This window comes from Marmota flaviventris, chromosome 9, assembly GCF_047511675.1.
Source record: "Marmota flaviventris isolate mMarFla1 chromosome 9, mMarFla1.hap1, whole genome shotgun sequence".
In the NCBI taxonomy this organism is placed as follows: Eukaryota; Metazoa; Chordata; class Mammalia; order Rodentia; family Sciuridae; genus Marmota; species Marmota flaviventris.
Window position 1 is genome coordinate 50,895,335 of NC_092506.1, and position 26,981 is coordinate 50,922,315.

At 42.7% G+C, this 26,981-nt stretch overlaps 1 protein-coding gene and 1 long non-coding RNA gene across 5 annotated transcripts in view; one reads left to right on the top strand and one right to left on the bottom strand.

Annotated features, from left to right (window-relative positions):
- Window positions 1–943: 943 nt before the first annotated feature.
- Window positions 944–26,981, bottom strand: part of Mical2 (microtubule associated monooxygenase, calponin and LIM domain containing 2) — a 206,583-nt gene continuing 180,545 nt past the window's right edge. Inside the window, exons 31-35 of the mRNA XM_071616384.1 lie at window positions 23,632–23,724; window positions 20,480–20,573; window positions 6,399–6,501; window positions 4,193–4,266; window positions 944–1,244 (exon numbers count right to left, since the gene is read on the bottom strand). Coding sequence (XP_071472485.1) covers window positions 1,060–1,244; window positions 4,193–4,266; window positions 6,399–6,501; window positions 20,480–20,573; window positions 23,632–23,724 — 549 coding nt within the window. The 3' untranslated portion in view covers window positions 944–1,059. The remainder of the gene's footprint in view (window positions 1,245–4,192; window positions 4,267–6,398; window positions 6,502–20,479; window positions 20,574–23,631; window positions 23,725–26,981) is intronic.
- Window positions 1,110–25,910, top strand: LOC139706877 (uncharacterized). Of its 4 annotated transcripts, XR_011708557.1 has the most exons (7): window positions 1,110–1,195; window positions 4,218–4,270; window positions 7,432–7,571; window positions 9,109–9,192; window positions 20,415–20,793; window positions 21,376–22,255; window positions 22,784–25,910. It is a non-coding gene; the product is annotated as an uncharacterized lncRNA (long non-coding RNA). The 4 variants fall into 4 exon arrangements; XR_011708554.1 differs by having other exon boundaries at window positions 21,376–25,910; XR_011708555.1 differs by having other exon boundaries at window positions 20,415–20,660; window positions 21,376–25,910.

Genomic DNA, 26,981 nt, shown 5'->3' on the forward strand with positions numbered 1-26,981 from the left:
TATATATATACTTAAAAATCCGTGACCTAATTTGGGATTGGATAAATGAAGTCACTGCCCTCAGTTCTACCTGGAAGTATCTGGAAGAGCTCTTGGGCAATCCCTGAGAGAATCAAAAACACTCCACTGTTTGGACCCAAGACAGCCCCCATTGAGAAGCATGCCTATCCTGCTACCACTACTAGTGTATATTTAGTAGCAGTACCAACTTCACCAATGTTTTATCAGCAAACGGGTTCTCCTGTTTGCCATTACCAACCCTTATTTAAAAGGCACTTCAAAAATCACCCATTTCCTAAAAGTGCTTATCATTATGTCCCAGGGGCCATGAGCAGAGAGGACTGGGGGAATGAAAAGCTTTTCTAAGCCAACAGGATTTGGTGAAAACTAACCATCTTGCTGGCATGAAGTTAAAGTTCTATTTCCTTTTATAAAAAATAAAATTAAAGCTCAAATGTTCTATTAAACTCTCATTGCTTATGTATATTATATTAAGGCTTATAAATATACCTGGTAAATTAAATTCGCCCTGGATTGAATTAACACCTGCTTTATGAGTTATTTGCTTTTTGTAATCAGTAATCTCAAGGTTTCTTCTCCTTCTCTGGAAACACAATTTAAATATTAACCTAATCTTTAAACTGCTGCTGCTTCTTTCTGACATTTGGAAACCAGTCATCCATGCAAAAAAGGGCAAATATGGACGTATTAATGAAGGGCAGCTTCTTAAAAGTCTTAAAACATGTAACTCAATGAATTGGGAGAAAAATGATAAAAGCAGCTAGAAACTCAGGTTTTTGTGTCACTTTTTAGGGAAAACAATACTGGTCATCCGCCAAGAATACCTCCAGTCAGAGCCTGGCTGACGCTGACTGCCAGTTTCAAAAGTCTGTTTTGTTTTGTTTTCCATTATCGTCTCTGGAAAAGCCTTGGGAAGCTGTAGTTCATATGAGAGAATTTTAATTAAAAGAAAAAAAAATGCAGTAGACTTTTAACTTTGAATCCAGGATGAGAAAGTGTGGTGGTCTGGGCTGGCTTTAGGGAGAGAGGTTTGGTGCCTCACGTCCTGCTCAGCTGACAGCCCCTGGAGGAGATGAAGCTTTCAAAGTGCTGGTCTTCCGCCTTCTCTTTGACACGCTGTTCCTCTAAGGAGTCCACGAGTTTGTCCCTTTGCTCAATCACTTGCATCATCTCGGTGAGTATTTTTTGTTCCTCATTGCGATCATTCTCATCTTTCTGGCTCTCTACAGAAAAAAAGAAAACCGTCGGGCCTCAGGTAAGATTGGACTCTGGAAAGCTCTTGGCATGAACATTCACGATTGTTATAGACTTGTTCTGCCCTTTCATTTCAATAATGGAGAAAACAAGGAAACAAATTTAATACCAAAAAACTGCCCTTAAAGCCACAGATTAGAAAGACTGGTGCTTTGTGCAAGGTAGCCAGCTCAGATTTCATCTTGAGGGTATATTCGTGGCCCAGGGAAATACCCTTTGTGAAAAAAAAGCAGTTAATGTGCCTTGCCCCATCAAGTCCCCAAACTTCCTCTCCTGCCTAAAAAAGAAACCAACAAAACAATGACAGGTCTGTTTTTCATAAACATATCTGAGCCACAGCAAGGAAATCTGTGAGAGAAGTCTCTTCATGAACAGTGTGTGTCAGTGTCTGCTGTTTCTTTCAGAGATGACAATCCTTTTGTCCTTTGCACTTTATGACAAGTTGCAGCCTTTTGAGCAGACACCACACAGAAGCCAAGTAAGATTTGACTGTCCTGACTGTCCTAGGATCAGGTTTCCAGATGGACTCTGCTTTCTCCTGCAGCCTTTCCGAGTGACAACCTTGTCCCTAATTGGCACGAAGCATCCAATCCCCAGGGGAGACAGGATTGTTAGAGAAGAGAGCAAGTTAAGAAGCAGGTGGTAATGACTTTCTGACACTCAACAGAGGATTTTAAAGCCAGATTTAAAACTTGCCAACTAGATTATTGCCACAGGAGAAGCCTTTCTAAATTCCTTCAGCCCTTCCCACTTATGCATTTAGGACGAGGAGGAGTCCCATCCCAGGTGGAGAAAGTGCCACTGTCTCTCGTGGGGCTTAGTGCTGGGTCAGGGAGCAGGCAGATGCAATGAGAGGGAAGTAGAGAAGTACTATTCCCTTGTGCCTCATGTTCTAAGGGAAGGAGAAGAGACAGAAAAGGCGGAAGGTGAGAGCTCTGTGTCCCCATCTCTCCATTCTGGGACCTGGAAGCCCCACGGGGGGCAGAGAATGTCTTTTGCTGGAACACTGGGGTGGAAGGACTCTTGTCCTGCCCCTCGGTCCACTCTGCTCAGAAGGTGCCGCTGTGGATAAACACAGGGCACAGGAAGTGTCTGAGTGTGGCTCCCAGATCTCTATCTGCTATGTGTGGTGTAAGCAGAGTGGTGGAGCAGAGAAGCAACTGCGTACCCTAAAGTGGCCCAAGATAGCTGGCCAGTGGGTCTGCCACAGGTTCCCCCAGCAGAGAGAAAAGTGACTTGACAAAGAGACTATGGGAGGCTGTCTGACCACCCTGGATGGAGGATATGCCCAGGTGAGGCCCAGTGAGCCAGGGAATGCCACCAAATTCCAGAGCATACCCAGAGAATGGCCAAGCTGTGGGTGACAACAGCCCTACAGCTTAACTGCAAGTGCCAGCAGGAGAGCGGCACCTGATGACAGGACACAGCTCTGTGAGGACTTAGAGTACCCCACACAGATGCTTATGACACCAGGGCACAAAGCTGCCTCTTCCTTAATGACAGCACTGACCCTGCGGAGAAACCCAGGAGGAAGGGGAAGCCATCGGAAGACTTAGCATTTCATCCCAGAGAGACTGAGCATTTTCTACAAGGATCGTTTAAAGACTCCATCAGACCTAGTTTATCAGAGAGGGATAAGAGCTCTCATTTCATTTCTTTTGTGGAAAATGAGTCAGCTATGGACAAAATCAAGAGTCTACTTTTTGGGGGGTATAAGTAAATATCAGAGGAGTGAGAAAATGCCTGACTTTCACTTCTTTTTTAAAATGTTTCATTTTGAGAGAGGGTCTCACTAAGTTACTGAGGCTGTCTCAGATTTGCCATCCTCTTGCTTCTCCTCCTGAGTCGTGGGGATTATGACCTTCATTTCTTTTCTTTTTTAAATTTTTTTTTAGTTATAGTTGGACACAATGCCTTTATTTTATTTATTTTTATGTGGTGCTGAGGATCGAACCCAGCACCTCACACGTGCTAGGCGAGCGCTCTGCCACTGAGCCACAACCCCAGCCCCCTCTGACCTTCATTTCTTAGTAAGATAAAGAAAAAGGCATCAAAGGTGGCTAATGAGGCTTTGGCAGTATTTGTTTTACTAGCCTGAAACAGAAAAATCGAAAAATTTTAGCAGATGTATAAATCAGATTCACTCTGGCATGTTAACTTAGTATTTCATGTGTTGATATTCCTTTTTTAAGAAACAACATAGAAAAATAAAATAATTCCTCTCAGCTGAAGCTTGTCTTGGACATATCTGAGCTCTTGTGACAAAAAAGATAGTATATACATTTTTTTTTTTTTTTTTTTGCTGTGTATCATGTCAATTGAGTTTATTTCAACTCCCCCTCCTTCAGGGTAGAATGGTTTCCTCACGGGCAATGCCTTAGCCTGGCCCATGCTGAGGGATTGTTTCCTTTACCATTTCTAGGCCCTGGCAGGACAAGTCCCACCTTCCTCTGTGCTCCCAAAGCACCTGCTGTGGCTCCTTCTGCATTATCCTGCACAGTAGTAACGGGTCTGGACATTGGCCTCCCCAGTGAGCTCACAAACTCCTAGAGTATGGGAGTTGCTCTCACCATGTGCCAGGTCCACACGAGGTTCTCAGTACATGTTTGCTAAGTGGGTGGGTGGACATGTGAACAAAGAGGTGAATGAATGACTTTGTTCCTATAGGCATGTGGCATGGGGAAATGCCTCCTTCTCAGCCTAGCTGGATGAAGCCCAATGGGGATTTGCTCTGGGGGGTGTGGGGTGGACACAAGGTGGGGCTGGTTTTGCACTCTCCTCTGCCTCTCAGGCTGCATGGTCGTGCAGGACAGGGAGAGCACTCTACTCTGGGGATTGCAGTGTTCTTGGTGTACTTGATGTCCTTCAAGGGACAAAATGTCTTTAATAAGGGCCCAAAACATATCACCATACTCACCCTCCTTGAACATTTTCTCTCTTAGTTTCTGCTCCAGTCTGCTTTGGTGATCTTCTAATTCCAGTTCTTGGGCCCTGGGTAGGTATGAAAAAAATGTTCAGGTAGTAAAGACAGGGAATTTGTGTATAAAAACTGACTAAAACACTCATTGACAACAGCTACTGCAATTAACCTTATTAAAATGGGGGTCTTTGAATATCTCTAAATTGGAATTCTGGCTGCTGCTAGGATCACCAGAGGTGTTCAGAAGGGTTTAGAGATATGCTGGACCCAAGAGACACAGGGAGTAGCTGAAAGCTGTGATAGATTCTCAGGATGCTCTTGGAAGGCCATCAGTCTACCCTGTAGGAAGGACAGGAGACAGAACAGTGAAACGGTGCCTAGAAGAGTCCAGGGGAGGAGCGGTGACTATTGGGAACTCTTTGTCTTCTTTAGGTGTAATATGTTTTCAAGAATCACCTCCAACAACTTTCAAGTCTCTGACTGTGGTCAACAAGAAAACCGAAAGAAATAAGCAGTGAGATATTGGGTCCAGGTGGAGGAGATCAAACTTAGGCAGCTAAAGAAGAGTCAGTGAGGCTTTGCAGTGGCCATGCTAGAGTGCTGGGAACTCAGTCTCTCCACTGCAACAACAGCAAAACCCAGAAGCTGACAGTGTCTTGGTGAAGCCAGTTGGGATTTTTCAGTGCCTGGGATCACCCTACTGATAGCAGAGTGGTTGTGAAGGTCCCCACATATGAGAGAGGCTGCTGCTGCTCTAGAGCTCTCAGGAGAATTGAGGACCCAGACAAATGTGACAATGCTAACAGATCCTAGTTGAAGTCATACGATCCCTAGAGACTATAGAGAAAGAAGAGTTGAGGGTTCTCAGTTCTCTTTTAAGCTCAGCCTGTTCAGCAAACATGTGTTCTCAGTTTCTCTGAGCCTTGCAACTTTCTCAACCTCGACACTATTGACATTGTAGGATGGATAATTCTTTGTTGGTAGGGGGACGGGCTGTCTTGTGCCTTGTAGGCTGTTTAGCATCCTTGTCTTCTACTCACACGGTATCAGTAACAACCTCCAGCAGTGACAACCAAAAATGTCTCCAGACATTGCCTTTGGAGATAATATCACCCCTGGTTGAGATCCCAGGGTCAAGGATAAAAGCCTTCCCCCTAAGGAGTAAACAAGTCCACTGACTTTTGTGATCAGGTAGATAGATATGTCTAATGCTGGAGTTTGGTTAGTATAATGGGTTGAATGGGGGACCCCCCCCCAAAGATGTATTCATATCCTGAACCCTGGAAGCTCTGAATGTGCCCTTGTTTGACACACGGTCTTTGCAGATGTACTTAAAATGAGTACCCTCTGGATTATCCCAGTGAGTCCCAAACCTAAGGACAATTCTCCCTTTAAGAGGCAGAAGAGAAGACCCAGACACACCAAGAAGGCCTTGTGAAGACAGAAACAGATAGTGTGGAGGTGCAGCCACAGGCTAGGAATGCCTGGAGCTGCAAGAGGTGAGAAAGGCAAGGAAGAGTTCTCTCCTAGAGGCTTTGGAGGGAACATGGCCCCATCAATGCCTCCATTTGGACTTGTGGCTTCCAGAACGGTGAGAGAATAAGTTTCTATTGTTGTCAGCCCTCTGCTTTGTGAGAATTTACTACTGTGGCCCTAATAAAGTTACAAACTCATCTGGGCTCTCGTGCTTGGCCACACTAGCCATTGATAGAAGGTGATATTTTGATGTTCCATCCATTGACTCTATTGTTTATTTCTCACCTGGTTCAGAACGCAGGCAGGGAAGAGTGGTAGTGCTTATTAGGCCCCCCAAGAAGTCCCCCTAGTGACCTCTCAGCGTAGAGGTAAAAATGAAACCAGATGGCACAGATGAAAGCTCCTATGCCACTTGTGGTGCTCCAGCACAGGTGTGTGACAGCTCTTTTAACTTAGGTGTGGGGGACAGGGCTGGGGTGAATGACCTCCAGCTCCTTACTGGAGGAAGAAATCTATTTCAGCCATAGGACACCACAGGAAGAACAGACAACGGAAGATTCTTTACACTAATGCCAGCATGATATGCAAGACATAAAATATCAATTTGCCTCAATCACTACTCTTTATGCACAAAGAGAAAAAATCCCGGGACTTCCACTAAGGAGAGTGAGCCACCCCCCAGCCCTCTGCTTTTCGGACTCGCTGTTATCAATGTTGCCTTACTTACATGATCAGCAGCTCCGACTCATATCGCATTAATTTATTCTTCTCCAGAACCAGCTTAAACCATTCCTGCAAAAGCTGTGCTTCATCCTGTGTCCCTGAATCTGCTTAAGAAATCAATGGCAAATGGGTTAGATTGGCGTTTCTCTCCCCATGAGCAAACTGCTTTGGAGCCACTTTAGCAGGCCATGTTTGTAGCAAGAAGGGCTCTGCAGGTAGCAAGCTCCCTGGCACCCTGTTGATGCCTCGAGGTCATGGGCATAACAAATAAAACCCACTTGTGCAGGCTCTGGGGGGAGGTCCCCTTGAACATTAGGGCATGACCACTTTAGCTTCCAAGGTCATGTCCTTGATAAGGTCTTCCCACCACAAAGGACACTTCTCCTGCCTACTCTCCCCTCCTCCCTAAAACTGATGTATGTGTGTACATCACACCTCCACTAGAGACCCCTAGTGCCGGTTGCTGTCTGCTCTTCTCTTCTTCCCCCAAATCAACTGCCTTCTGAGTGCCCAGGTGGTGTGTGGCTCCCTTCACGAGGCAGGGAAACTCACATCACGTTTGATTGTTGAAGTGGTGATTGGCATTTTGATTTTTTTTTTTGTCCAAAGAAAAGCTAATGATGAAAAAATATTAATTTTGATTCTTATATGGAGAAAATTAGATCCATACATTCTGACCACTTAAACTATGACCTATGACCTTCCTTCAACAGAAGAATAATTAGGTCAGCATTGCTTCTTAGACTCTCAATGTTGGATACTAAATGTTGAGATATTGCAGTGTTAGAAGCTGACCAGGGTTGAGAAGTAGCTTTTCAATCTTGCTCCCTGAAATGAGGACACACACTGTATGGCAAAACTCATGGCTATTCTAGGATTTATAATGGAGGGTCCCATCGGCTAAGGGGAAAACAATGCAGATGGAGGGTTTGGGCGTGTTGTTCCACATCTTGGAGCCTCTGCTTCTCCCTTAGCTAAACTGGAATAATAAGATGCATGTGTAGTTTAATAATAATGAGCTGCTATTTATCCTGTAGCGAGAATGGCCACCGTACTGGCAGCATCTCATTCAACCCTCCTGATGAACTCAGCAGTGGAGACTCTCAGCATCACCATTTGGATAGCCAAAGAAACAGAGGTTCAGAAGACTAAGGCAAGCTGCCCAAGTTCATAGTCAGTAGGTGACAGAGCTAGGTCTTGTACACAAATGAATCTTAACCTAAGCCCAGGCTTTTCACTGCTATGTATGTCCCTGTCTCCTTCCCCCGAAGTCATGTGCCCCTAGCACACTGCCCTGCCCACAGCAAGCAATTCATGAAAAATGGTTCCCTTTTCTCCTTGTCTTTTTGACCACTTTCTTACTTATAAGGACACTGGGGCCCCAAGAGATTTATATGCGATACGCAAAGCCCCAAATTATTCATTTTAGGGACAAACTGGAGCTAGGATGCAAAACTTGATTTCTGGTCTGTCCATCCATCCATCCACCCACCCATCCATCCATCTACACCTGTTTGTCAGGTATCTTTTATATGTCAGGTTCTGTCTTGAGGACTGGGGATTCAGTGATATGCTATGTGTCACAAGAAGTTTGGAGCCACTAAGGCATAATGCCTACCAAAAAACACTTGTTAGACAATCTTTTGGACCAGATGACCTCAAAGAACTAGAATAAAGTAGAATACTAGGAAACAGTCACAACAAAGCAATAAAAGGCATTCTGAACATATAGGCAGGGCCATCCTAGTCAGGGGATGAGCTGGGGTCTCAACTGGCATTACTTTGGGGAGGAAATAATGAGGATAGAAGAGAGCATTTTCAAGAAGAGGGAACAGCATGGGGAAACACAAAGGGGAAAAGAAAGAAGATGGAGAAGATGTGGATCGGAGAGGGTAAGACAGTTTTATGGTGGTCTGTAGTACACCAAGGGACACTGAAGGTGGTGGAGTAAAAGAACGTTGTGTGGAGCTTTATCCAGGAAGGATTAAAGGGGAGAAAGAGAGGAGGGACGGAAATATGATGTTATTCTTTCTAAGGTATCTTGAGTGAATGAACAAAATTAGACACATAGTAAATACCAATATCTCCTGGGCATTATTTGTGGTACTTGGAGATAAGAATGAATAAATATTGGATCCAGATCTTTGGAAAATGGAGAGCTTTCAGTTCATGGAGAAAACTAACACTACATATCCAAGTCGATGTCACCTGCTCCTTGCTATGGGAACATAGGGGGAAGTGGTATCTTGTATGGAAGAAGTGAGAGAAGGCTTCAGAGAGGACATAGCCAGTAGGCTCAGTCTAAATGAGTAAGAATTTACCAGATAAAGAAGAAGATGGAGAACAGGGCATTCAAGGGCAGTGTCAATCAAAGAATGAAGTGCACAAAGCAGAGATCATATATAACCTAAAAGTTAAGAGCATTTACTTTTAGACTCAGATGTGGGGTCAAACTTTTATTCTCCTACCTACCACTGTGTGGACTTGAGTAATTATTATAGCCTCCCTGAGTCTCAGTTTGTGAAGCTGCAGCAGGATTATGCACACAAAGCCCTTGACCCAGTTCTGGCATGTACAATAAGCTCAATAAATGGCAACAGAAATTGTTCAATCATAAAATGCACATAGTAAAAAAAAAATGTTCATGACCACTCAGGTTCAGGTGGTCCAGCCAAGGAACTGATATCTATTTCCTTCTACCCACTTTCTGGAAGGTGATCACTTCATTGTCTACTATGGTTCTCCATAAGACGAGGGAGTTCCAGGCTATCCAGGGAGCTCACTGCATGACTATGTAGGTAAGTGCTGAAAGCTTCCTTCTACTGGCCTTTAATGGGTTGGCTCCTAGTTACTGATACCAGTTTTTCCATTTGGAGAACTATACAGACACAAAACTACATATTTTACATGAAAGACCTTCAGTTATTTGAACACAGGTCTCACAATTCACTGAAGTTGGCTTTATTTCATAGCTGGTACCTCTGGATTATTATTTTGTCATTTGAGGATAGCCCACATAATTTTCCTTCTAATTTTGTAGGATATATCTTTTAAATGTGTGTGTGTGTGTGTGTGTATTTTCGTTGTTGATGGACCTTCATTTTATTTATTTATTTATTTATTGGGAATACCTTCATTTTTTTTAAAATTCTACATAGAAAATGAAATGACATTTGCTTCTCATAGCTTCTCTGTAAATTACCATGGTTCCAAATAATCTCTAATTTTTTTCTAAAGCCTCACAAATTTCTTTAATAATCTTTTCTAGAATTTTGATAAGGAACAGAGTTCATTTTTTTTTTTTTTGACATGAAGAGTGGAAAATGTACTTATCTCTAGTCTTTTGGTTTTGGGATTCTCTATAAGTTTGAAAATCTTAGGCTACATCTGTAATTTATTTCCATAGCAGGAGCTAAATTTGGTTTATCCAGAAAATTCTAATTGGACAATACTACATCTAGACACTTGTCTACATGAACCATCATTTACCTGGGCTTGGGGAACCAAATTCACGGTCTCTGGTTTCATCATCTATCCAGATTCAATTCCTTCTTCTAGATATTTGTTTAATGTTTCTAGATTAAGAACCATTTTCTTTGACAGAGAAAACAGAAAAGCTGAGAAGTGAAAATTCTGCCTTTTCTCATCATCTAACATGATACCATCTGCCACAATCCTGGGCCTATACTTTTCCTTGTGCTCAATCCAAAAGAAACAGCTTTGAAGGACTATTTTACCATCTTTAGAGTACTTTTTGTTGTTATTTTTCACATTCAGCCTCTTTGCGGCATTATACCCACCAGTTCTAGCCAGACTTTTTATCCTGGATTACACAGTCCCTTTTTCAATCTTATGCATCCTTCTAAAATCTGGTGCATTAGAAAGTGCCCTGTACTGCTCACCGACTTCCAATGACACTGTACTGAACAAACCCAAGTTGAATTGAATTGCTCAAATTAATTTTCCTTTATCAATAGAATAGTTTGCAATTTTATTGGCTGTACTTCATTTTTTAGCGTTTTTCTTTCTTCAGTAGTCAAAATCACTGAGAGATCTTTGGACATGGAATCCTGTGCAGGACTCCAGGGAATCTGCCTTCCCAAAGCACTGGATACGGGAGGGTCTTGCTCTTAATTCCAACAAAGCACAGAGCCATCCCTCCATGATTTCCTTCAACTCATTGTCACCCATCGGGTTCTGTCCTTGTGAGTCCTGATGAAGTCTAGATAGCATTGCCTCTCGCTAGAGATACAGTAGAGTGAGGAGGCCATGGGCTTTGAGATCAGTTAGGCCTGGTCCTGCCACTTAGGAATGTGTGACATTGGGCAAAGAACCTCATGCCTCTTGGCCTTGGTCTCCCCTGGTGGAAAATGAGCATGTTGATAGTACTATCTCATACTTTGGTTAGGAGTATTAAATGACGTAATATATGCAAAATGTTTAGCATAGTGCTGCTTGGCACATAGTAAACCTTCAGCCAATTGTGCCATTTTTATTACCACCTTGTTATTTCTTCCAGTTTTGTAGTTCCATAAAAATTACTTTCTGTTCACCTTTAAAACTCAGCTAGAAGGCAGCCCTTTATTTGGTAATACATGGCTAAACCTTGTCTTGTGACAACTTGAGGTTAACAAAAAAAATCTTAAATAATAACCTGGGACAGTGGTGCATGCCTATAATCTCAGTGACTCAGGAGGCTGAGGCAGGAGGATTACAAATTTGAGGCAGCCTCAGCAACTCAGCAAGAACCTCAGCAACATAACAAGACCCTGTCTCAAAATAAAAAATAAAAAGGCCTGGGGATGTAGCTCAGTGGTAAAGTACCTAGGGTTAGATTTCTAGTACCAAAATAATGATGATGATGATGATGATGATGATGATGATGATGATGATAACAATGCTGTTTTTGGCCTCATGTAAATGAAAAGGTCACATGACTGAGTAGACCATCAACACTGCTGGACAAGGCTTCAGTCCCCTGTGCCCATGCAGATTCCTTTCTCACCCATATTTCCAACTGGTCCCATGGCTGCTATTGTGGCATTGAGTGTCCTTTCAGAGCAGGACTATGACTCCTTCATCAAGGAATCAGGTTGCAGCTCTAACAGTGTCACCAGAAGGCAAGTGGCCTCTGGCTAAGAATAAGATGGCCCAGGGATCCAACCCTTCCTCTTGCCCTCTGATCTCCAGTGCAGGGTGCTGCTAACTGTCCACCTGCTGTTCATTTGCTCCTGGGCCCTCATGTCATGTCTCTTCCTGGACAAAATGTCAGTATTCTATTTCGTATGGCAAAATAATCAAAACTCAACACAAAACCATTTTTTATTATTAGCAGAGTCATTTAGATTGATCCACTTTTGCCCAAGAGTGCTCTCAAAAATGCAAAGCAAATCATGTCATTCCCTACTGAAAAATTTCTCCAATAACTCTCCACAATCAAGTTAAATCACCAAGCCTGGCACTTCTCAGTCCCTGCTTACGTTAGGTGATTGGCATGAATGATCAATAACTTTTTTTCCTGAATGAATAATACCAGAACAGATGGGCAATCTAGTCTTTAAAGTCATGATTTTTAAAACCATTTTCTTTCATAGGTATTGCTGAGTATTTCTCTGATTGGGTGTTGGTATGTGGTTTTCCAAATTGAATCTTGTTTGCTGTCTGGTTTGTAACTCTCAAATTCTTTGGAAGTGATTTGTCTACCTCCTTAGCATCTATGAGAAGTTCTAATTCAGTGTTTACTGCAATTTTGTTATAATGCACCTGGCATTCTTACTGAAGATGGGAATCAGGAAGTGGGAGGCAGGGTGCACTGGAGTCATAGTAGCCAGGACCCTCAGTCACCTGATCAGGGCATTTCCCTCGAGACTGGCTGGGGTTCAGCCCCTGCCTTTTGGTCAGCTCTTAGCTCATCTGAGGGCTTATTTTATTGAAATCTGCAATAGACTTCAGGACCCAGAGCTCTGGGAACATCTGCCCTGCAGGCTCCTTACATATAATGATAACCCCGGGAAGCCAGGTTGTGGGTCTGGTCTGATTTAGTTTTGACAAACCCAAGAAGCTACTACCTAGCTCATGATTCCACTCTTGGGGCTTTCAGTGAAAAACAATTCTAATCCTCCCTCCTTAAACTACTTTTTAGGGTTTTTTTTTTTTAATTTTTAAACTATATTTCAATTTATCATTTTAAAATGTAGTTTTTCTTGCTACTAATCATGAAATGATACCACACTATATGTAGTCTTCTCTACCTTGCCCATTTTTTTTCTTTTTTGGGGGTGTACTAGGAATTGAACTCAGGGGCACTCAGCCACAGAGCCATATCCCCAGCCCTATTTTGTATTTTATTTAGAGACAGAGTCTCACTGAGTTGCTTAATGCCTCGCCATTGCTGAGGCTGATTTTCAACTCGCAATCCTCCTGTCTCAGCCTCACGAGCTGCTGGGATTATAGGTGTGTGCCACCACCACCCCCGCTGACCAATTTGCTCATTTTAAATTCAATATTACTTTGCACAAATGTACCTATGTTGTTCATTCATTTTTACTGCTCTATGTATACTGTTCACACAATGCCACAAATGATCCATTTCCCTGTTAATAGATATGTAGGTTGCCCTTAGACTTCTGCTCCTAGGAATGATGTCACTATGAATATTTGTACATATCTTCTGGTCCATGTGGCAAGAGTTTCTCTGGAAGACGCACTTAGGAATGAAATTCTGGAATTGCAGGGTATGCACATGTTCAGCTTAACAGCACAAAGCTGACTCATCTTCCAAAATGTGACAATTTATGCTGACATTGAATAAAAGCATCTTTATGCCTCATCTTTTTCTAATTTCAATATCATCAGATTTTTTTAAGTTGGATACTTTATTAGTTTAAAATAGTTTATTGTAGACCGAATTTGTATTTTCCTAAATACTTACAATATCTGCGTCTTTTTCTTGTGTTTATTGCCCATTAACTGTTCTTCTGTTGTGAAATGTATATTTATCTCATTTGTCTATTTTCATGTTGGGTTGTGTGCCTATTTCTTATTCATATGCAAGAACTTGAGAATTGGGTTAGTTAACTTTTGGTCGCTATGACCAAAATACCTGACAAGAAAAATAACTTTGAAAAGGAAAAGTTAATTTTGGCTCATGGGTTCAGAGGTCAGCTGACTCCATTGCTCTGGCCCTGAGATGGGGAAGAACATGATAGTGAAAGGGTGTGGCGGATCAAAGCTGCTCAGCTCATGGCAGCCAGAAAACAGAGAGAGAGAGAGAGAGAGAGAGAGAGAGAGACCACACAAGCACGCACACATACAAGGAGCAGGGACAAAATATAATTCCCAAAGGCACACCCCCTCAACAGTGACCTACTTCCTTCAGCCACACCCCATCTGCCTAGAGTTACTACTCAGTGAGCCATTCAAATGATTGATCCATCAAATGGATCAACCCACTGATTAGGTTGCAGCTCTCATAATCTAATCATTTCACCTCTGAACATCACTTCATGGTCTATCATGTGAGGTTATTGGGGGATACCTCCTATCCAAACCATAACAAGAATATACTAGAATACTAATTTTTTCCCTTTGGTTTAAATATGTTTGGCTGCAAACATATTTTCTGCATTAGTGGTTTTTCTTTCATTTCCTTTATAGTGTCTATTAACTACCAGTGTGAGGTCAAGAGAGATTTTTCTTAACTTCTCAAATTTCGTTTTCAAATTAAAGTTATAATCTATATGGAATTGATATGCATATATGATATAAGACCTAATTTCAATTTTTTTTCCTATATGGAAAACCAATTGTCTTAGAGTCATTTGTTTCTTGTAATGTCCAACCCCACTGCTGGTTTATATCAAGTTTTTAGATATGTGGGATTATGCTTGGTTCCTTTGGTGACTTTCAGTAAAGCATTAAAATTGGCTCCATAAAGGTGGTACACATTTTTTGTTGGATTTATTCCCAAGTACCTTATTGTTTTTGATGTTACTGTAATTGATCTCATCTTTGTTATTTCATTTTTTTAGGTGCTTGATGAGGAGATATAGAAATGCAATTGATCTTACCAGTTTGATCTTACATCTATGGACTATGATATTGGATCTTATTATTTTTAATAATTTCTTTGGTATGCCCATTTGGGTTTTCCATGTGGGCAATCTGAAAACAATAAAAATGTGTCTCTTCCTTTCCAAACTTTATGTTGCCCCCACCCCCCACCCCTTGCCTTACTGAACTGGCTAGAAAAGCATGTACCAAGCTGAATAGAAGATGTCATGGTAGGCAACCTCATCTATTACCGATTTTGAAAAGAATGCTTCTATTCAACAATGTTGCTGCAGGGGTTTGGAAGAGACTCTTCAAATTAAGAAAGTTCTATTGCTTCTTTTGCCAAAAGTTATTTTTTTTTTGTATCCCAAATAGATGTTCAATTTTGTCATATGATTTTCCTTATTGTATTGAAAAGCTCATACAGCTTTTCTCTTTAATCTTTAAATATGGAGACTGTCAAATCACACTTAGATTGCCAGAATTTAAAATAATGGGATTAGTGTTCATGGGATTCTTTTGTCTCTTTGAATTTTTACTGTATCTTTGGTCTAGTCTGTCCTTTTTGTTCTTTATTTCTGTCAATTATTTTTAAAAAATCAGTTTAAGAGGGTTGTCTTTGGTCTTTACAGTCAACTTTTGGCCTATAAAGAGGACACTGACTTTTTCCAGGGCCCACCCAATAGATGGATTGTGGATATTTGTCGAGCAGGGCAGTCTTCCATGGACTGTGAACATCCTTGCACGTCTTCACTGAGTGTGTCAAACTGCAAGGTCTAGCCAGCCTCTGACCTTGAGCCATTCCTGAAACTAGCCAGGTAGATAATTCTGAGAAGTAGGTCGGCATGCCCTAGGATGACCACTGCACAATGACCTGCTTCCTGGAAAAGAGCTACAGGCCCACTTAGCATTTGCTCCAGAGTTGTTGAGTTCTTCACCCGGGGATCCTTAGCTGTGGTACACACCTTGGTGTGCACAGGTGCCATCCAGGCCTATTATGTCATACCCTGGGACTTGGCACAGGCCACTTGTGCCACCATGCTGATGTTCCTGCTGTACATTGTGCTATGGATAATAAACTCCCTTCCTGTGATTCACTAAATTTCACTGGAAGGATCCAGAACCTATAAAGCTAAGGCAAACCAACTCAAATTCCTTGCTTCATTAACTCTGGATTCTTGTTACTCTTGCATTCTCAATAGTTTGAGTCCTTTTTCTGACCATATCCTATTTTATTCTGTGGTGAAATATTATCTGTGGTTCCATTTTTATGCTTACCTCTATTCAAACAGTCAGACTCCTTGAACATGGAGGGTCCTCAACACTTCCCTGTTCTGCTGACTTTTACAAGCACAGTAACCGGACATGTGTATAACCTTGAGTTGACCGCCTTTGGGTACATTTAGAGAACAAATAGTTCTGGAAGGTTTCCTAAACGATATCCGGTCCCCAGATCCATTCCCAAGTGATGGCTGGCTATCAGAGAGGCAGGCTTTAGAACCACAGTGTTCTGCTCTCATTGTTGAACTGCTTTTATGGAATCAGTGGAGTTTTGTTGGGGCACAACAATGAATCTGCAATGAGATTCTCACTTGGACAAAACATGTGAACTGCATGTATTTTTTTGTATTTATAGAAACCAGCTTAAATCTCTTCTAGGGAATATAGTTATAAGTGAACAGAGTGAATAAATAAGCAAATGAACACAATTTGAGAAAACTGCATTTTCAAGTGATGGGGATATAAAAGGAAGGAGAAGGAATGAATCTTTTTGGAACACCCATTATATGCCAGGCTCCTTTTCAGATGATTTACCAACATCATATTATTTAATGTTTTCTTTTTACAACCCCAGTAGGTGGAGATTATTAGTCCCATTTTACAGAGGAGAAAATTTGTCAGAGAGGTATTTGCTTTATAATGGCAACACCAAGATTCAAACTCAGGAGCGTCTAATACCTGTTTTGTTTTTTTCCCCCTCAGGACTCATGTTTACATTATTTAGGAAAATATTATTCCTTCTTTTCCTCAGCTGTAGTCAAGATGAAAACCACAGAGTATAAACCAAACTACTTCCCTCTTCCTGTCTAAATCATCCTTGAAGTTTCTCCTTATAATGTGTGCTCCTGCTGCCACCTGCTGGCAGCCTCACTCATCATACTTGTCTTTGTGAACCCCTTAATAAAGGAGAAACCATCTGAAAACCATCCAAAAAAGGCAAGAAGCCGAATGCAGACAACCAGCTGATAAAGTGAGTTAAACAATAAGGGAGGAATAAATTGTCCACTTTCCCTTCAGATAAATCCTTTCTCCTTTGAAGCTGCTCAGTTTTCCTCAGATTTCACCTCTTTCCAGATATGGAGAGAAAGCTCAGATTCAGACATCTGGGCCACTTAGGTTTGAAGGGTGGTCTCTTGATAAATGGGGGTATCCCGGGGCCCCTGTGGGCAACACTGACCACCATGTTGGCCACCAACAAACCAGTGGATAGCAAACAGTGCCTCCACCGAGAAGGGGCTTAGTGGCCGGCCGAGTCAGGGTGGCCTTCCCACCGAGGGCAGCCCCCAGGAATGAGGGCACCGCTAGTCCTGTCCACCACCTGTGCAGACAGGACCATGGGGGGATGCCATCGCCTTTGTCAAAGACAGACAGACACAGACATGTCCTGCAAATCATCATGATTTGTCATCTAGGGTGGATGGGTCAGATTTCTGTTTTTCTTTGTTTCCCTTTTCTCCACAAAATGGGGAAAAATCCATCCCGGGGGAGTGGAGGAGCTCATTTCTGATTGATGGGGAAGAAGAAAGCAGGAATTGTTGTCAGGACAATTAGGAGCTCATCAAAGCCTCATTTTGCTCATCAGCCATCATGGCCCTTGTCCTGTACCCCCGCACGGTCCTCTAATTCAACGCCCCCCTAATGAATAACTCCCAGGAACAAAAGGCCCTTTCAGGCTGCCGCACATAATTATTAGAGGAGCCTGGCCTGACTGTCGCAGGGTACTCCTGTTTTCAGGCCTGTCTCTAAATTTGGTTATTCACAACCTTTACAGCTCAATATTATTGCCTAACTGTGATCATTTTCTAATTATCCTAATAATACCTATTAAATAATTCCCATTAAATCACTTGAACCAGAGCAGCAGAGGCCAGCTCAAATACAACTTAACCTAATAAGCATTGGTCATTCATTAAGCAACAGGGCAATCTCTTAAAGGGACTGGATAGAATACTGAACTGCAAAGGAATATTATTATTACACAAATGTTATTATGAGTTACAGTGTATTAATTCTGATGGCCTGGCTTACAACTCTTCCTGTGGGTCTCCAGGAAGGCCATGCTCCATGACTTGACTCTTTTTTGTCTCCACCCCCGCCCCTTGTTGATCTGTATCTGTCACCCCCACAAGGATATTCAAGGACAAAAGGCCCATAAACTTAACAGGGGAATTAAATTAACAAGGACATAGAGGGAATGAATGGAATCCATCTTCTGACGGGCTTGGCACGCCTTTGAAAACACTATCCACTGGCCGGATTTCTTTAGGTGAAATTCAAAATAGCTAGCTAGCTAGCTTGCTTTTCTTTTTCTTTTTCTTTCTTTCTTTCTTTTTTTTTACAACTGGTATGAGGGAAATTTTCAAAAGAAGCTTTAGAAATTTGGTATCTATGATTTAAATTTCAAACAGTCAAGATTAGAAAGACAGTTCTTTAAACGTATATGTGTGTGGAGACTTAATATTTTGCAAAATAAGATTAGGTAGTGTTTGTTGGATGCCAACACTCTAGTAGACACCCTGGTAGATGTTTGCCCATCAACTTCTTAATTCTCAAAATGACTTGACAATACAGGAATTATCATCTCCATCTTTCAGATAGGAATCTGGGGCCAGAGACATTAAGCAACTTTCCCAATTCTGCCCAGCCTAATGGGAGCAGAACCATGTCACATGTTGACCTGTGTTCCTACTGGCAAATGGACACAGGCCCCAGCTCTGCTGGTGTGTCCTTTTCACTTCCCAGGCTTTTTGCTGCAACCAAGAGATTCCTACAGATAAGTACTGATGAGGAGGTTCTCTTTACAAGGAAATCCAGTGTAAATTAGTAAGAAAAGAAAAAAAAAAAACTTGATTAATCATTCACTGGATGCCAGGCCCTGAGCGAGGGGTTTTGTGTGAGCTGTTTTAGCTAATCCTTGGTGCAAGCTCAAGAAGCAAGTCTGGTCATCACTCCCACTTAAGGAAACTGAGCCCTCACTGGTGAATTCCTGTTCTTCCTCCCGATTCTCATCTTGCACACCACCTTTCCCAAGGAGCGTGGCCTGATCACTCTCTCCCTCTAAGATCTTGGTTCACTGGCACGGCCCCCTCATGCTATTATAGCTCTCATACTGTACTGTGCTCCACCTGTTCACCTGTCTCTGTCCCTCAGTGGACAAATGGACTATAAACTTCTCAAGGCAGAAACGTTGTCATACCCATCACCGTAGCGTGATGGGTATGTGCCTTCATGTCCAGCACGTGGCAGGAGTTCAGGGATGGGCTCGATTTGAATGTAGGAGTCTGAAGCTCCGTGGGCCATTCCCATTTATTGCTTTTACCTAAGTCCAGGCAATGGGCTGATTCAATTCAGCATCATGTATAATTTCTTCTTTAATCATCATTTCAGTTTATAAGGCAGAAAAGCACTCGCATGTCAGTTTTCGATGAGAAAAAATGAAAGTTTATAAAGGTTTACAACGTGACTAGCCCCAGGTGATACAGAAGGAAAAGAGAGAAACCAGGACTTTAACTGAGCTTGGAATCACTTCCAAAAATTGCTCAAATTCCCAAATATTTCCCCTGCATGTATCTTAAACCCTGAATTGCAAAGGACATTCATGCTAGCCAGAATAGAGGCTGCGTGTCTCAAAGAGCAGTGACAAGGTCCACCAGCTGACCAATGCCCAGAGGAACTTCATATTGAACCACCAGGTAGGTTTTTCTTCCCCTCCCCCGTGCTTGCTTTCTTTTTTTAATTCTGAAACGGTCTTGCTAAGTTTCTCAGCATCTCACTAAGTTGTTGAGACTGTCCTCAAATTTGGAATCCTCCTGCCAAGTTGCTGGGATTATAGGCATGCACCTCCAAGCACAGCCACTATGGGATTTTTAAAGTGTGAAGCAGGAATGTGAACTTAGGATATAGAAAAACTAGACAAAAGGAGGGAAGTTAGTGTAAACGATATATACCTTTAGGTGTTAGTAAGAGAAATAAATTTAGCCTTTTGTTTTCTATTTTCTAGTCAGGCATGCAAAGGAAAAATATTAGTGTAAAATGGGATGATTTCCAGCATACCCTAGTGACACAGCCACATGAATGTTGATAGCAGCTCAATTCACAATAGCTAAGCTATGGAACCAACCTAGGTGCCCTTCAACAGAGGAATGGACTTAAAAAATGCGGTATATACACACAATGGAATATTACTCAGCTATAGAGAAGAATGAAATTATGGCATTTAACAGTAAATGGATGGAACTGGAGATTATCATGATATGTAAAATAAACCAATCCCCCCCAAACCAAAGGTTAAATTTCTCTCTGATATTCGGATGCAAACACACAATAAGAGAAGGAGGGAAGAACAGAAGTTCATTGGCTTCAACAAAGAGAAATGAAGGGAAGGGACGGGGAATGAGTATAGGAAAGACAGTAGAATGAATCAGACATAAATTTTCCACGTTCCTATATGAATACACGACCAGTATAACTCCATACCATGTACAACCACAAGAATGGGAAGTTATGCTTCATTATGTAAAAATGTCAAAATGTGTTCTATTGTCATGTATACAAATAAAAATAAGTTATTTTTTTTAAAAAAAAAAAGCTTAAAAAAAAGTGTGAAGCAGATGTGGACTCAGCACTACTTGTCCACGTTGACAGATCTCTGGGGGGACGGGACATGTTCTCTTTGTTTTGCCCCTAGGATAGGACCAGCACCATTCTCAAACCGTAGACTAAGACCCGCACCCCGTTGCTTGGGTGCCGTACCTGCTTCTCCTCGCAGTGCCTTCTCCAGCCTCACGCCCTGGATCTCGGAAGCCCTCTGCCGCTCCTCCACCTCCTCCAGCTGCCTCTGGATGGCCTGCAACACCAGGATCACACATCACGAGGGAGCACTGGACACACATCAAGGGGGCTGATTGTGCCACTGGCTCTCCAGGAGGAAGAGGCGCTGTCGCGAGTGACCTTACTGCCTTCATGTCCTGGCCAAGGGCCTCGGAATTCCCAGACCAGCAGACCTTAATGTTCCCCGTGTTTTCCATCTGCTGCCAAGTACATTATCAAAACAGTCCCCTGACAAGGTCAGGCACACTGGAGTCCTCCAGGATGGGACTGCAGGGATTGTAGGTGGTGCTCGTGGTTCCTGGGTTCCTTGGAGCCCACAGCCTCTGACTATGGCCATAGCATAATGATCCGGGCTGCAGAATACGAGCTCAGAGAAGTATGTCCAGGTTCTATTTTCTCAAGGAGAGCCAGCAGACACTTCTCCAGAATATGATATGGGCAGGAGACCTGCTCAGCTTCTGGGGTTCAGGATTATCCTGCTACTGTCCTTAGCCACCAATGGCACCTACACTTTTCTTGCACCTCAGGCTGATGCCCAGGGTTCTGTCACTGTAGAAGTGTACTGTGGCTTTGTGACAAGCAAGTTATTAAGACAAGACACATGATGTTTATTTAACACATTAAGGGACAACTCATACTCTCCTCAGACTCTCCATAGCACCTATTAAGGTTTGGGGTCACGACTGGGCTGGCATTAATACATTTATTTTCCCTGCTAGCTATTATTCCTTGAAGTCTGTTGGGAAGGAGAGCTAGGGAAAGCCTTTCCTATATAATTTTCTTTATCCTCATCAATTTTCTCTGCTTTCTCACACCAGACCCATGCTGCCCAAAGGGACATCCTTCGGCAAAATGGATTTTGCACCTGTCAGAAGAGAAACGTTGAAGGAACTGTCAGCTGTCTGGGCAGGCAGGACACCTGCATTCTTTTTCTATTGGACTTCTGCACTGTCTCATTCCTTCCTCCTTAACCCACATGCTTTTCCTTCTCCCCTGGAACCACGGGCACAATAGCCAAGGCATCATTGATCCCGTGAAGAGACCCAACCAGGGGGTGGGTTCTGAGCAGCCCCCTGGCTCTCTTGTCCCAGCTACGAGTATTCAAGTTCAAAACATAAAGTCTGACATAGACAGAGATTCTGTCTATAATTACTTATAATTTCATGCCCTCTTCCTTTCTGTCTGTCCTTTAATGACATTATTGTACCTTTATAAATCCATCTCTTGCAAGTGTGCTGTAGAATTACTAAGAAGGGAAGCTGTTAAATGACTTTATTACTGATGCCTGTGCAGTACAGCTATATGATTGTTAGGGACTAAATTCTGTTTTCCCCAAATTCATAGTTGAGGCCCTAAGTCCCAGTGGGGCTGTATTTGGAGACAGGGTCTAGAAGGAGCCAGTAATGGTCACGTGAGGTCACAAGGATGGGGCCCTGATCTGATAGGTCTGTCCTTATAAGAAGAGGAAGAGACAACAGAGGTCTCTCTCTCCACATGTGCACTTGCAGAAGATCATGTGTGGACCCAGCCAGGGCAGCTGTCTGCCAGCCAGGAAGAGACTTCACCACTCTCCAAGCTGAATGGCACCTTGATGTTAGACTTGCAGCCTCCAGAAGGGTGGGAAGACCCATGTCTGTTGTTTAAGCCCCGCCAGTCTGTGGCATTTGGTGATGGCAGCCCAAGCAGACCTACGCAGTGGTGAGTCTTTAAAAAGAAGGGTGAACTCAGAGATCAAAGAGGGCCACCAAGGGTGCTAGCAGGTTAGGACTCAAAAGACCATTGTAATTCTTCTTACTGCCTGAAGTGAGAAATTGCAAGACCTGCCAATCAGTGTCATATAAACATGTCTTGCTCTTAGAAGGACAAGTGGAAACATTTTTAAGGCGACCTGTTTTAGAAGTTGAGAGCAGAAAGAGGGGAATTTATAGAGTCATTCCTGTCCAGGATGTGGAAGTGGTCCTGAGTCAATTACTGAGAAAGATCATGGAAGCTGGTAAAAGGACTCATTCTTGACAGGAGCTATTTAAGGATGCTGTAGTTTGGATCTGTAATTTTCCCCAAAGGCCTACATATTAAAGGCTCGGTCCCCAGCCCATGGTGCTATTTGGAGGTGGTGAAACCTCTAGGAGGTGGGGCCTACTGGAAGGAAATTATATCATTGAGATGTGCCCTTGAAGGGGATATTGGGATTCCAGCTCCTCTTCTGTCTCTCTCTTTGCTTCCCAGCCACCATGAGGTGAGCAGGTTGCTCCAGTACACATTCCCACCATGACGACTGTGTCACCACAGGCTCAAAGGAACAGGACCACTAATCATGAACTAGGCTCTCTGAAACTATGAACCAAAATAAACCCTTTTTCTTTTTCAGTTGATTATCTCAGGTATTTTGTTACAGTAACAGGAAGCTGACTAACACACAGGGTTACATGACTAGATAAAAGGAAAAAGTGAGGGAAGGGTACATGAATTAACATGACTGGTCATTCTAAGTCCTTATATCCTCAAATCCAGCTATTCTTCAAGACATGGCTTGGGGTCTTCAGGAAGATGGAGGATGCCTAGACTTTCTGTTTTATTTTGCCTGTTGGCAATGACCTTGGGCAGAAATGTTTGGAGTAAACCATCAGGCCAGGAAATCTGTATTGGAGTGCTGGATACAGATGCTTTCAACAAATCCTGAAATAGAGACAGCTCCCATTAGCTGTCATCTTAGCAAAGACATTCAGGGAGTTGATGGAAGATATGTGTCCTCAGAGGACAAAGCCAAGGTCACTGTTATAAGGCAGTCAGGGTTCAGGGTGATTCCCAAGGCCATATGCAGATTCTTGTCTCAGCTTTGCTTTGCAGAACACACGTCTGCAGATGGAAAGGTGGCTGGGAGTAGGCCAGCTCAGCACCTGGCCCAAAGTCCCACTAGGGACTGGGCCAAGGCCTTTAGAAAGCCACACACCTGGTCCCTCAGAGAAGAGACCGGCCTTTCCCAGAAAGCCCACCTCCCCAACACAGTACAGACCCCGAGGGGCCTTCCCATGCAGCCCCAGGCCCACTTGCTCATCTCATGTCTATTTTCTGACCTGAGCTTTATAAAGTCTTTTCAACTCTTCTTGCTTAACCAATTGCCTTGTTGCTTTTTCCAGTTTTCTCCTTCTTCTGAGTATCTTCTCTTCCTAAGGAAAACAATAGAGAAGGAAAAATAAGACTGCTAAAAGCAGGACTGAAATTTACAAATTGTCTTCACAGTCTTCCACCCTTCCACAGCTCCCAGCCATTGGCTTAGCTTCTAGGATGATGGCATCCTCTATCACTTCCGGCAGAGATGGAAATAAGCTGTATCCGTGCTGTATAAAATATGGCCCTCTGTGCCTATCAGACACTGGAAATGAGACGAATGTGAAGAAGAAATTGAATTTTAAATTTAATTTTAATGAATTTAAGTGACCACACATGGCTAGTGGGTGTCAGAATGTAAGTGTGTGTGTGTGGGGGGGGAGAGGATAGGTGGGAGAGGCTTTAATCAAGTACTAACTAGGTTTAGCTCAGTTGAAGAATGAAATAATAGAATAATTAGACTTATATGGGTGCTTCCACCCTGCCCAGGGATGATGGCCCCAGGCAGGCAGGCAGGCATACACACACACACACACACACACACACACACACAATGAACACCAGTTGAAAACTTTAAACAGTACTAAAGTTGGGTCTACAATATATAAATAAACTTATAAACAGGAGAATGTATCTACATAATTCAAAGTAAAGTGTTTCTTGGCTTTGAAACACTTGGCATAAGGTTATTTCCCATCCGTACCTCACTTTGCTTGTACAAATACAGCGTTATCATCATGGGTTTTGTGTATGCCTGGACTTGTTCAAAGACAGAAAGAGGGGGAAAAAAGAATATCCAGTATTGATCCATGTAAAACAGATGTCTGGCTCTCGATGGTGCCACTCCCAAGGTTTTAGATACCAAGGAAAGAAGAAGTGGTGGTGTGGCACTTCTACCAACTGGAGATTTTCCTGATCAGAGAAGCAGCAGAGCAATGGCCCCGACCTGGGCCAAGAAAAGCTGCCATCAATTCCCAGAGGAGCTGTGTGAACTTCAGAAGATTCCTCAGCTTTCTGAATGCCAGAGTCCTCTTCCAAGTGATGAGGAGGATTCAATGCCCACCTCGAAGGGATACAACAAGGGCAAAGCGAGATGATGTGGGCAAGCGCTTTGCAGAAGGCTCAGAAAAAGAGATCAGACTATAATCAATAACATGATTTTCACTACCAGCATATTATTTTGTATTATAAATCAACATGATTATGTTCTACTAAAATCTATTACTTTTTGGGTGTAGGAGTATGTTTTAAACCACACACACACACACACCCGGTATAGTTAAGATAAATGTTCAAATTGGGCTAGTTTTACTGTGAGTTTACCTTCTCTGAACAAACACATCAACTTTATACATATTAGAATGAGGATTATAACATGCTAGACCTTACTTTTCAATACTGGAAGAAACAAATATGGAACTTATTTTTTATATTTTAATTGACATGTAGTGACTATACATATTTATGGGGTCTAGTGAGATACTTTAATGCATTTATAAAATGTGCAATGATCATATCAGGGGAACTGGCATATCTATTATCTCAGAAAACAAATAGGGAATTTAAAAATTGCTGCAACTAGCTTCATATCCGGGCACTCAAAGACTGTGATGATTATTTTCTCATTCAATGATTGTCAATCCATAAATGGGGAATAGAGATTTAAAGACCTACTGCCAGGGCAATCTGGGTCCAAACCAGAGGTCAGAGACTATTCTTTGAAAGCACTTATGCTTCAGGGCCTTGTGGTTCTCTCTGTCACCTCCTTGGCTACGGATGGAGAAACCATCACGAGCATCCAGTTTGAAGCCTTCGGAAGCTTTGCCCATTATCAGTGGAAACATTCACTTTAAAAATGAGATTTGATTTTCTTGAATTCTCCTTAGGACCTAAATCCTGAAGCTATTCATGCTGGGAAAAAATATTTTGGCTCTCAGAACCCAATTTTTCTTATATTACATCATCTTTGTTTCTTTGGGAATCCTTCCAGATGACTATCAATCAGCCTGAAGAGGGGTTTCAGGCCTTTTGCATGGGGAACCCTTCAGTTGGTAGCTAGGATCTTTGAGGAGAGGCTGGTGCAGGGAGAGAGGTGGTAGGGATCAACAAGCTGCAATCCAGAGAAGACCAACTCAACCTGTATGGAAAATAAATTCATTGACTTAACAAATATCTCTGGAGTGGCCATCCTACTGACCAACATGATAAATCCTAACAGGTATTGAGTGCTACATGCCATACTGAACTCATTACTTCACATGTATCATCTCATTTATTCCTCAGATTGTATTTATTCTGTAAATGTAGAAATAAAAAAATCAGAGTGGTTAAATAATTTCCCCAAACTGACACAATTAGTAATGGGGAGAGGTAGGAGTTAAGCCTAGACAGGCTGAATCCAATATCTTCATTTCCATCCAGTCTACATTGCCTTTCCTCTTGCCATAAACTGTTGGGGCACATCAAGGACCCCTGCTCTATGGTGGATCTTATAGAAATTAAGTGCCAATATTTCCCTTTAAAGGGAGACCATTTAATCCAACTCCTGGGAAAGGCAGAGCAGTGGGGATGGGGGTGTGGCCTCAACAGCCCCGTGTGGTCTTAGTGTTTCCCAGCAGTAAAACATCAAGCCCTGACTGCTTTATCGAGAGTCACCAAACAGAACCTGGGAGAGGAAATAGTTAGTGATTATCTCTTACCAAAAAGGTATTGAGCAAGGCTCAGTGGCGCATGCCTATAATCTCAGCGGCTCAGGAGTCTGAGGCAGGAGGATTGCGAGTTCAAAGCCAGCCTCAGCAACTTAGCAAAGCGCTAAGCAACTTGGTGAGACCCTGTCTCTAAATAAAATACAAAATTGGGATGGGGGTGTGGCTCAGTGGTTAAGCACTCCTGGGTTCAATTCTTGGTATCAAAAAAAAAAAAAAAGATGATGTTGATGTAGAAAGGAAGTCTGCTTTAAGAACAAGCATTCCCATGGCTTTATTATATGCCAGGCTCAGTTTTTCTATTCTCAATAGAGAGACAATGCAGAGAGGCGAGGGGAGAGGCTGAGGGCTAGGGAAGGAAAGAGACAGTAGAGGAAAAGGGAGAAAGCTGGCCGAACCACATGGTTTCCTGTCTGTCTCAGATCCAGGTGTGGGTCTGGGCGGAAAGGCAAAGGTGGGGCAGGTGGGAGCAAAAGGAAGAGGCAGAGGGGACATATCCAGTCTCCAGTTTCCTGTACAGAGGGTCATTTGAGCTGCCTGGGCTTTATACCACCTGGCTGGGGACACACCGACACGGGACAGAAGAAATGAGGAAACTAGAAGACAAACAC